General features: G+C 48.4%; 1 protein-coding gene across 1 annotated transcript in view; it reads left to right on the top strand.

Moving 5' to 3' along the window:
- Positions 1–12,134, top strand: part of HYDIN (HYDIN axonemal central pair apparatus protein) — a gene marked incomplete at its 5' end in the record, with an annotated part of 303,461 nt that overhangs the window by 227,174 nt on the left and 64,153 nt on the right. Inside the window, 7 exon segments of the mRNA XM_080643807.1 lie at positions 1,563–1,722; positions 2,804–3,427; positions 4,010–4,240; positions 6,330–6,532; positions 6,735–6,917; positions 9,073–9,192; positions 11,906–12,065. Of these exon segments, the coding sequence (XP_080499933.1) occupies positions 1,563–1,722; positions 2,804–3,427; positions 4,010–4,240; positions 6,330–6,532; positions 6,735–6,917; positions 9,073–9,192; positions 11,906–12,065 (1,681 nt within the window).

Here is a 12,134-nt window from a genome sequence, read left to right as displayed (position 1 = left end):
TCTCCTCCTTCCCTGGCCATCAACTTGGCCCTGGTGGTGCCATCCATCCCCTGAGGTCTGGCTGCTTCTCCAGCTTGATCCTCGGCCTGAGCGTGCTCCCAGCCAGCGCTGTCAGCCCCTTCTAGGCCCATCTTTGGGACCACATGGGAATGACCGGATCCCCTCCACACCCCCTAGGGCCCAGCAGATGCAGGGCTGCTGTTTCAGGCTCTCAGATATAGTGGCAGTGGGATATATGTCCTTGCTGCCTTCAGATGTGCTGGGAGGAGGGGGTCCCATTTCCTACGACTCCCTAGGATGCCAGAATTGGAGGGGGCAGAGCCAAGATACTTGCCTGCAATTTTACCTCCTTCTGCCTTTTCCTTCCACCTCCAGGCTCCTCCCACTAACCCCCAAAGAGCCTGCAGGAGACCCTCAGTTCTTCCCCTGCTTGGTCCACTGTAAAATGCCTGTCTTTCAGGGGTATGAGAGCCTCATTCTGGAATTCCAAAGGAATCTCCTTTTCTCATCCAGGCCATTGCTTTCAGGCATTCATCTGAAGGTAGACTTAGAAAATGCAAATCTGATCATCAAAGCTCAGCAATGACCTGTGTGTCACATTCCACACACATACACACACACACACAGTAATGATGAGTCAGCTTCAGTGGGTGGAGAGCCACAGCAACAAAGAACAACCAGGGATTCCTGGAGATGAAAATAGATGGGTTTTGTAATGCCAGAGATGCTGTTCCCTCCACATGTGTTCACACTGATGCCTGGCCTTGGTGCCCTCACTGCCATTAGCAGCAGGGCAGGCACAGCTGAATTCGTAGCAGGAAGGGAAAGAAAGGAGAGGAATGTGGCTCTCAGATCCAATGCTGTGGCTCCAAGCTAGCCATGGTAGGGACTGCTATTAAAAACACCATTTCTTGCTTTCTGACCATAAGATGACAGTGTAGGAAGCTGGGATACTGTACTAATATCAGAACAATCTTTGAGAGCTTCTTTTAAAACATCAAGCCTACTTTCAGCCATTGCCTTGCTCTCCTTGGAAAGGAGGTTGGAATAGAAATAGAAATTAAGTGAGAACTCTTTTTTTAAATATATTTTTCTTGATTTCAGAGAGGAAGGGAGAGGGAGAGAGAGATAGAAACATCAATGGTGAGAGAGAATCATCGATCAACTGCCTCCTGCAGGCCCCCAACTGGGGATTGAGCCCACAACCCGGGCATGTTACCTTACCAAGAATCGAACCTTGACCTCCTGGTTCATAGATCGACCACTGAGCCACCCCAGCCAGGCCTAAGTGAGAGCTCTTAGTTCAGTTCCAGTTCATCAGTTTTGCTGAAAGACAATTTAAAGATAGATGTGAGCCATCCTTTCCTTCCCTTTTTCCTTTCTCCTTTCCTCCCTCCCTTCCTAGTTTCTGAGCTTTCATTGGTTTTTTCCTTTTTATGCCCAAGAAAACTCTGCCACATGTTCCTGTCCCCCCCGCCACTCCCCCACCCAGCAATCCCCGACAGGGAAGGGCTCGAGCCGGTGGCCTCTGAACTCAGCTTTCTCTGTCTGGTTTCATAAAGGGAGCTGGAGAGATTGGCAAGGGAGTTGCATGAAAAGAAGCTACAACAGGAGCTTGAGCGGCAAAAGGAAGAAGATGAGCAAAAAAAGAAGACCAGAAAAACAAAGCAAGTTCCAGCAAAGGATGAACCAGCCCTGAAGAAATCTCAGCCCAGCCGGCAGGTAGCAGCCCTCTCTTGCTCCTTCCCCTAGGAGAAAGCAGAGGGACCAGCCATTGTAACCAGCCCTTCAATCCAGCACATTTCCCCCCAGAAAACTGACCCGATACTACTAGGTGGTTTTATGTTGGAGCAGAAGGTAGGAGGAAAGGGACCAATATCTGTGGAGCAATGATTGTGTGCTAAGCTCTGGGCTTATGCTTCATGAAATCCTGTCATTTTTGGCATCCTGACCCCCACCCTGCAAGGTTCAAAGACAGGAACCTTGTTTGAGGTTGAGAGAAAGGAAGTCAAAATTGCAGGATCTCACCCAGTTATGTCTGACCACAGCCCTTGCTCTTTCCACTGTCTCTTGAAGTCCCCTGGACAGTGCTAAAGAGGCTGGTAGTAAAGATTTGCCTCCAGTAAGTTACCAAGTCAGTGACGCCCCTGTGCTCAAGCAGGAGCTTGCCCTTGGCAATAATAGTCCAGGAAGAAGTTCAGCATAAGCTTGTCCTTGCAGAACAAGGACCATCAGTGTTTCAACCTGTCAAGCTCGGGGGTCACACTGTGATGGGGAGGGGGCAGGGCAGCCCAAGCAGCACCCAGGTGGCCATCATGGCTGAGGGGTGCAGCTGGCTGGGGTGCACGGTGGCTCGTTCCACACTGTGAGTTCCGAGAGTGAAGTGAAAGCCAGACTCCCAGACAAGGTGCAGGCTGGTCCCAGTGGGTGAGCAAGAGTCAGTGACCACAATACCTGTGCCTCTCACAGGGCACCTGAAAGCAGGTGTAGAGGGGCCATTCCGGGTCATCTTTTCCTGCTGATCCTGCAGAATGCCAGCTCTCAACCAGAATGCACACCAAAGTCACTGTGCCCAATGCCAGGTCCCAGCTGGATCTGTACCAAGGGAGGCCCACAGAATGGACATTTTGATAAAGGTCCCCACGGTGATTCTTAGGCACAAGTCCAGCGTATGTAAGTGGCTGGAATCCCGTGAGGACTTCTTATAAAACAAAACATCCTCTTGGTCTTTTTCATGTGATTCTGTGATTTGCTCTCTCTGAAAGAACTGTTTTAAGCCTATGTTATATGTTTTGCCTTCTAGACTCTTACCTTTTCCAAAGTAGAAGGCAAGATGGACTCGGTAGAAACAAAACCTTCTGAGAAGGAGCAGGGAATGACTGAGAAGGAAGAACTGAGCAAGAAGAAAAAGAACCAAGTGGCAGATAACAACGTTGGGTTTCCCCTGGCCCAGGAACAAGAGGACAGTGATGGGGACCTCCAGAAGGAAGCTGACAAGCCTTTGGCCCAGAAGTTTAAGACCTATGAGCTGACTCTGAAGGATATCCAGAACATCCTCATGTACTGGGACCGGAAGCTGGGAATCCAAGTGCCTCACATTGGGGCTGAGGACCTGACCCACGAGCCCGATGACCAGCGCCAGGTTCCATCGGGTGGACGCAAAGGCCGCAAGGACCGGGAGAGGGAGCGCGCCGAGAAGGAGCGCGCGGAGAGGGAGCGCCTGGAGCGGGAGAGGGCCGAGAGGGAGCGGCTGGAGAGGCTCCGGGCACTGGAGGAGCAGCCAGATGGAGGAGAGGTGGACAGGGAGGAGGACCACGAAGGGAAGAGGGATCTGGGTGTGCCATTCATAAATATCCAGACACCTGACCTTGAAGGCTCCAGCTGGAAGCAGACCCTGGAGAATGACAAGCTTCCCAAAGTGGATCAGGTACAGACCCTTCTCCAGGATGGAGATGTAACCAGTCAGGTAGCAGGTACTGTGCTAATCGTCATGAAAGAACTTCTTTCTACCTTAAAATCTACATCTCCTTAATTCCATTCATCTCTGATACCCCCCTCTAGATAAGACATTAATGGCTAAAAGGGCCTTTTTCTGCTTGGTGACAATCCATATAAAGTTCCACAGATCCAAGTTATTCCGTCTAACCGCATAAAAAGCCACCTGCAGGGTTACATGCTGGCAAGGCCGGCAGATTTGGGGTGAAGCAACAGGCTCAACGACTCAAAAATCTTTTCCCCACAAGCTTCCCACAGTAACAGAAATTATACTATTAGACAGCTTTTATGTTCCTAAAAACAAAAAGTGTTGCATAACTAAAAGCCACCTTTGGCAGTGGTTATTACCACCTTCTGTCCAGGGACAAACTTTTTCTACATTAAAACACTAGGAATCATCTGCTGAGAACATTGAGGGAAAGACGGGAGGTCTGAACCACCCTGTTCCCTGGGGAAGGAGGTGAGAGGCAGCCTGCCTTCTGTGCAGCAAATTAACAATGGGTTTTTCCTTTAGATCCTAGACTACTTGGGCCTGGGCTCCTCTGGACTGCCCATCCCGCCTCCGATCCTATTCTCAATAATCTCCTACCCTCTGAAGCGGCTGCCTTTGGCCTCAACGGAAATCATGAAGCATTTTGTGTTTCTAATCCCGCTCTCTGAAGAGCTGGCCCTGCTGGAGGAGAAAAGAGAGGCGGAATCGGAAGCAGACCTTTCGACGACCACCACCACCACCAGCTCTGCGAAGGTAAAGAGCGAGCAGTGCGTCCTGACCTTGGCCGTCTCCCTCCACAGGCCAGCGTGGAGCATGGTGCTGGGGGTCATGCCACTCAGGTGCTTCCCCTCCACGAGCCGGGGATCCTGCCGAGGACCCCGCACCAGCCTCTCCCTGGGTCTGACTTTTCCTACTTCCCAAGAGGAAACTGAAAATGACTGATGTTCACCTTCCAACCTGTCCATTCCCCAGGCATGGTCTAGGGAACTTGTCAAATTACTCAGAAGCTCATCTGTAAGAAAAAAGGAAGCAACACTAGTCTTTTTAAAAAAATAGTATAGTGTATGCATGAAGCTAAGGTAATGTACACAGTGCATAAGAATACAAGAATCGACTGACACAGGTTAAGGGAACACACACCACTAGAGAAAAAACAGATTAGTGAAGAAACTGTGATGGGAAAATTGGCTATTTTATCTTCTTGCCTGATACCATGCAGTAAAATTAATTCCAGCTGGATTAAAAATGTAAGCAACAAAATGAAATAATGTAAAAGTAGAGGAAAATATATACACAACGACTAAAACAAATCACAAAGGAAAAGTAGATTGGACCAATGATGTGCAGAGGATATGTATATCCAAAATTATGAAGGGCCTTTTTATTCCCAGAAGAGTATGGTGGGCCAAAATTTGAATCTCTTCACAAGACCACCTACAAACCATGCACATCAGCAAAGACTAAATAAAATCAGCAGCAAATAGAATTACCTTTAGGCCCTGCCTACAGCTCCAGTGGGTGGCAGAGAATGTGCCCGTCTTCAGTGTACAAGTAAGCAGGAGGTCAACATCTGCGCTGAGCAGCAGCCGTGGGCAGGGCTTACTAGAGCAGAGCCCAAATGGAAAAGATAAAGAAATCTTGCCAACCTCAGAGGTGACTATTACTCTTTTCTGAAAATTGGCCATTACCAGGAAAGAGTTGAACGTTCTTGAGCTTAACCATTTTAGGAGGAAGTCTAGTTTATCTCCAATTGACAAAGGAAAGCTCTTCATTCTAGAAGAATGACAGCTGAAATTATAGAAAGAATAGAATGAGAAAAGTATTATTCTGTTATCTTCAGTGGATGGGGATGATTAAGGCGCTCCAGTGAGTACAAAAAGCAGCAGTTTGTTGGGGAACAAGACACTCACTGGAGCTAGAGTGTCTTCCCACAGGTGACTGGCCTGCTTTGGAGGGAAAAGTCTATCGTGGCCACATCTGGCAGGCACCACTCCGGCCACACGAACCCATTTTGCGTCTGTCACCGTGGGCCAACCTGGCATTATTTGTCCCCCACTATGGCGGAGTGTGATGTACACAGCATCCTCTATAAATCTAATCAAGCTTTTAAGCCTAATTTTCAGTTTATAGAAAATACAGGGAATAAAGGAATAAGTTAGATGTCACTCTGAGAATAGTCAGAAAATTTCAAACTATGGAATATCCTGTAAGAACACAGAACTGGTATCTCCAAAAAATCAGTGCGATTGGGAGGGGGCAAGCGGTCTGCATTAAAAGATACTAAAGAGCCTTGGCCAGTTTCGCTCAGTGGTTGGAGCATCGGCCCGCTCACTGAAGAGTTGTGGGTTTGATTCTTGCTCAAGGGCAGGTGCCTCTGTTGCAGGTTCACTCCCCATCCCCTGGTTGGAGCACATGTGGGAGGCAGCCAATCTGTGTGTCTCACATCGATGTTTCTCTCCCCCCCCCCCCCGCCCCCACCTCCCTTCCTTCCACTCTCTCTCAGGAAAACAATGGGAAAAAATGTCCTCAGGTGAGGATTAACAAACAAAAAAAGATACTAAAGAAACACAACAAAATGCAATATAGGAACCCAGTCCCTGCCAGAGTCAAGCTTTCTTTAGGTCTTGGCCTCCTCAGGGAATGGCCAAGTTCTAGACTTCTCTCCTCTACTTCTACCCTAGTGTGGGAGGCTGGGCCCTGCCCTGCTCCAGGCAGCCACCAGCACCCGAGCCTGTGGCGCGTCACCCCAGACTGCAGACAGCTGTAGGCATCTGTGTCTCCTGTTCGTATGTAAGTAAGATGAGCATGTAAGACCTTGTGCTCGTTTCTAATTTAACTCCAGGAGGAGCCGAACACCTCATCTAAAGGGAACAAACAGAAACTGAAAGAAAAAACAGACCAGGTTCGCGATACTCTGAAGGACAAACGTCGCATCGCCTTCAACAGGAAGGGCCTTTCTGCAGCCGTTTCTGGAACCATTTCCCCCCTGTCAGACATGGACCAGAACAACTTGTCTGGGCAGCACTCCCAGGACAAATTCATCAGGTGGGCCTCCGAGCGACCGCAACAGGGGAGAGAAGTGCCCCAGCCCGACATGGAGGGGGCAGCTGTCAGGGTACCAGATGGGAACAGGGTAGCTCTGCCTGTGGGGCCCTGCACACCGCCCTGCAGAACCCCAGCAGGACAGGACTCCTCGGGGCAGCAAAGGAAGCATTCTCACTTGAAAAGCCCATGTGGTCATTTGCAGGTTGAATCATTTCCGGTGGATCGTGCCGGCCAATGGCGAGGTGATGTTGAGAGTGCAGTTCTCTGCTACTGATCTCGGGAACTATGACCAGACGTTCAACTTTGAGATCCTTGGAACTTGCCGCCAGTACCAGCTTTATTGCCGTGGTGTTTGTGCTTATCCTTACATTTGCCAAGACCCAAAGTAAGTGTCTTTTATTTTCAAAGAAAAGGTTGACAGACACATTTTAGTTTTCCTTCATGCTACTTTGAACAGGGAGGCTCATATGTATGTATGTATGTATGTATGTATGTATATATTAGAGGCCCGGTGCATGGATTCATGCACATTGAAAGGAAATTAATTAGAACGTGGCCAGCAGGGTGGTACTGGGCGAGATGGGCTGGACATGCCCTGGGGCGGCGCCAGGGCTTGGAGGGCATCTGCGGAGTGAGTGGGATCCCTCCAGCAGGTGGGGTCCCTCAGCCTGGCCTGCGGGGATCAGGCCAAAACCAGCAGTCTGACATCCCCTGAGGGGTCCCAGAGTGGGAGAGGGCACTCTGCAAAGTTGCTGTTGCTCGGCAGCTCCTGCGTTGAGTGTCTGCCCCCTGGTGGTCAGTGCACATCATACCTACCAGCTGGTCAGCCAGTTGGCTGGTTGGCCAGTCGCTTAGCCTTTTATATATATACTAGAGGCCCAATGCATGAAATTTGTGCACGGTGTGGGGGGGGTGGTCCTGCACCCTCTCCAATACGGGACCCCTTGGGGGTTGTCAGACTGCTGGTCAGACATCCCTCTCACAATCCTGTACAGCTGGCTCCTAATCGCTCACCTGCCTGCCTGCCTGGTCACCCCTAACTGCCGACCTGATCGCTCCTCACTGCCTCTGCATGCTGGCCTGATCGCCCCTAACTGCCCCCCCTGCCAGCCTGGTTGCCCCTAACTACCCCCCTGCTGGCCTGGTCGCTCCCAACTGCCCCCCCCCTTGCTGGCCTGGTCACCCCATGCAGCCTGCTGTTCAGTTGTTTGGTCATCCCTCACTAACCCCCCTGCCAGCCTGGTCATAGGCAGCCATCTTGTGAGGGCATGAGGGTCAATTTGCATATTACCTCTTTATTATATAGGAAATATACACTGAGTGGCCAGATTATGATCTCTGAATTCATAATAATCTGGCCACTCAGTATATAACCTATATAATGAAAGGCTAATATGCAAATTGTCCCCTCAACCAGGAGTTTGACCAGCAGGCAGGCCGGCCAACCGCCCATGTCCCCTCCCCCTGGCCAGGCTGGCTGGACCCCACCCATGCATGAATTCATGCACTAGGCCTCTGCATTCAGAGATCATAATAATCTGGCCACTCAGTGTGTGTGTGTGTGTGTGTGTGTGTGTGTGTGTGTGTGTGTTTTAGTGGATTTCAGAGAGGAAGGGAGAGGGAAAGAGACATAGAAATATCAATGATGAGAGAGAATAATTGATCGGCTGCCTCCTGCACACCACCTACTGAGGATTGAGCCACAACCCAGGCATGTGCCCTGACTCAGAATCAAACCGTGACCTCCTGGTTCATAGGTCAATGCTCAACCACTGAGCCGTGCTGGCTGGGCTGAACACGGAGGCTCTTAATACCAACTGGAACTGGGACAGACTCCCAGACCCATTTGTACTGGGCTTTAGTGTCTTGGACACTGACTAAGCCACAGGAATGACGTGATACCATGAGATTCAGATGAAGCTAATATTTGGCCAGTTATTTTGCTTATTCAACTATTAAGCAAACAAACAGATCTTATATTTACTGTAAGACATTTTATGCTGCAATAGGTGTGAATCTCCATGGGTGCACTTTTTTATGAGCCCCCTATGCACCACATAAAGGCACCTGGCTGAGCAAGCTAGTGGGGCAAGCACCCTCCCCGCCCCCAGGGAAGGGGCCTTTTATAGCTTGTCCACCAAGAGGGCCTTTTGCAATTCTGATTAAGGAGCCACGTTGGACAAGGAACTCAGAAACTAGTTAATATCTACAAGAACTAGTTTTCCATAGGATTCTTGGGAATTTTTCTAGCTGGGCACACCAGAACAGGTCATCCAACTCAGTTCTATCATCAGCCCCTCATTATGAAAGTAATAGGAATCTTTTGTTTCAAGTTCAAACTGCACTATTTTCACTCAGGCCAGGGGAAGGGAAGAAGAAGGAATAAAGGCTCACAAAAGTCTTCAAATTAAGAGTCTTCTGTCTCCAGACACCTGTACCCTCTGCTGAACAGGGAGTGTTGGGTTCATGTAAACATCAGGGGGTGGCATTGAACTTCCTCTCAAGCAGCCTCTCCTCTTCTCTTCCTCCCCTGTGTTCAGAGTGGTATTCCCTCAGCGGAAGATGGACATGAAAACAGATGAGATCGTCTTTAAGAAGTATATTATAAGCATGGACACGTTTTACTTTGGGCCACTGCTTTGTGGAAAATCAAGAGATAAGTAAGTGTGCCATTATCTCAAGACAGATTTTAGACCCCTGGGTTGGGCTCATGAATGGTACAAGCAGAGTTTCTCTGTAGACATAGCTTTTATTAATGCTGCCTCGGTCCCTGAACCACAAATTAGGAGAACTGAGTTCTTATACCCAAAGTTTCTGCTAAGATGAATGGGGTGCCATTTTCCGAGATGGGAAAGCCTGGAAGAGGACCAGGTTTTGGTGGGGGAGGGATAGGATCAAGAGTTCACTTTGGGATATGTTAAGTTTGAGATGATTAGAAGATATTCCTAGTAGCCACATAAAGCAGGGAATAAGCTATAAAGTTTTGGTTCTCAGAGGAGAGAGGCTTGTTGTCAAGACAACAAAAGCTATGGGTGTGGATGAGATTGCTTAAGAAGAGAGGATACAGTAAGAAGAGAAGGACCTCAGACAGAACTCTGAAGAATTCCACCACGCTCAAGAGTTGAAGCCAGCACAGGAGATGAGAAAGAGGACCAGAGCATTGTTGGAAACCAGAAAAAAAGTGGGGTCATGGAGCCACAAGAGGAGGGTATTATTGACCACAGTTGAATGTTGCAGAGAAGGTAAAGAGATGAGGACATTAATGTCCACAGGATTCAACAACATGGAGGTCCCCAGGGGCCTTAGCAAGAGCCCTTTTGGGGGAACTTCTGAAGATGTAGCCCAAGTGAAGTGATTTGAGGAGTTGGTGGAGGGTGAGAAAATGGAGGCTAGGTGTGAAGATAGCTCTTTGGGACAGCTCGGCTGTGAAGGGAATTGAGAATGGGAGGGAGGCATGGAGTTCAGGGAGGGCTGTTCATACACATTGTTCTTACAATGTTTGGATGCCAAGGGGAAGTAGGGAGGGAGAGTTTGGAGTTGCAGGAGAAAGTGCAGGCTGTCAGCTCCCCAAGACAACACAATGGAATATGTAGATATTGGCTTTGCCAGCAAGAGGGGCCTTCATCTATTACAAGGAGGGACAAAGGTGAGGTAGCTTCAGGTGCAGGTAGGCTTACAGATTTGAGAAGGTTCCCATGCAACTGTCTATTGTCTCCATGGGAAATGATGGGAGGACTTCCCCAATGAGGGAAGCGGAGGGAAGTTAAAAATGTTGAGAAACCAATGGGGGAAAACAAAAGAGAGATATGTACACTATTTGTAATACTTCAAACAATAAAAAAATAATAACTAAAAAAAAGAAAAAAAAATGTTGAGAAAATGGAGAAGGTGTGAAAAAGTTTTTGTGGAAAGTGAGAGAGAGAGCATATTAGAGAAATAGATTAAGATTCCCAGCAAAATTGGAGGCCCAGGTGAGGTTGATGATTATATATTTTTGGTGATATTAGTTTTTTTCAGTTATAGACAAATTCCTTATTCTATAGGCAGTGAGGTAAGACCCAAACTGAAACCAAGGTCTCAACATGTCATCATTCAATCTAGCATGCATTGTGATAAGTATAGAGGCTTTATTTCTATGTTTACTGGTGGAGCTAAAGAGCCATCTTTGTTCCCCATTCCCTTAATCCCTCCAGTTTGTTTCCTGAGGTGCTGGACTAGAAAGTGAAGGTGCAGAAGGTTTGCTGATGATAGAAAGGATCTTCAAGGCCCAGGAGAAGGGCTTGGGAGAGAGGAATATGGGTCAGGTTGATGGGCATGAGGTACAGAGAAGCCTGGTGGTGGGAATCAGGGAAAACATGGCCATTCAGGACAGCGCTAGAATTGGAACACAGGATTTGGGGCCAAACAGCACTGGTCCAGGAGGAAGACAATTACAGTGGCCCAGAAATAAGGACCAGTGCAACCAGGTATGGTTCGTTTGTTCTTTTAAACCTTACTGAGCCTCGGCGTCCTCGTTTGCAAAGTGGGAAAACAGTAGCACCCACCTCACAGACTTGTGAAGACTGCCCTGGATTGCGCACATGAGGCTTATAGCACAGCGCTGGAGGGTGGCTGCGACGGCCACCACCCCTCCGGCAGTCCCACAGAGAGTGTTGTGTCTCTCTGACTCTGGTTTGGTCTCTGCCATGCACTCTCCCTCCTTCCTCCATCATAGCCTGTCCACAAAGCTTTGCGGGCTGTTTCTGGGCACCAGTGGGTACTATGGTACCTTGCTTTCCTGACCTATGCTATGCTCTCTGACGATGTGTGTCTTTACTGGCATTTCTTGTGCTTTCCGCAGTTCCTTTTCTGAGTGCCAATAATTGAGCAGCTTCCAGTGTTCAGGCTGCTTGACTCTGTGGCTGTCATCCTAATGTAACAGCAGACATCGCCAAATGAGTCCATGGCAGAATAGTAACATCCTGTGCAGGTGCCAAAGGCAGTGAATGAGGTCATCTCTAAGACGGATGTGAAGTAAATTACTCAGATGGTCAACTCTTCTGGGAATAAAAGCCCTAGAAAGGATAGAGCTGTATATTTCTTAGAATTCTTTACAATAATAATTACTATTTCTTGAGCATTTGATATCTGCTGCTGTGCTAAGAGCAATGGCTGCACTAATTCATTTAATACTCCCAGAAATCCTAAAAGGTATATCATCTCAACTTAGAGATGAGGAGACCAAGACTTGGGGGGCAGGGATCAGGCTGCCTCAGTTAACCTCACTGTCCTTTGAAATTGTCTTGACCCCCACAACTTCCTTTTCTACCTGAGATCTCAGTCAATCCTCACATCCACATTCCTAATTTATCCCTAATTTTTGTTCACTTCCAGGTATAAGTCATCTTTGTTCCCAGGCAACATGGAGACACTGACAATCCTGAACAATTCCCCAATGGTCACAGAGGTGTTCTTCTGTTTCCAAAATGATGTCAAAGCAAATACCTACTTCCTGGAACCCATGAACATGATTCTCAAACCCAATGAGAAGCAGGTACAGCCCCATGGAAGCCAGTCCACCAGGGCAGACTTTCTTGGGAAATTTGAGGCCTTGGCATCCTCA

This window comes from Plecotus auritus (genome assembly GCF_963455305.1).
Source record: "Plecotus auritus genome assembly, chromosome: 10".
Classification (NCBI taxonomy): domain Eukaryota; kingdom Metazoa; phylum Chordata; class Mammalia; order Chiroptera; family Vespertilionidae; genus Plecotus; species Plecotus auritus.
The sequence above is the reverse complement of the archived record's forward strand: the minus strand, read 5'-3'. Positions and strand labels throughout refer to the sequence as shown.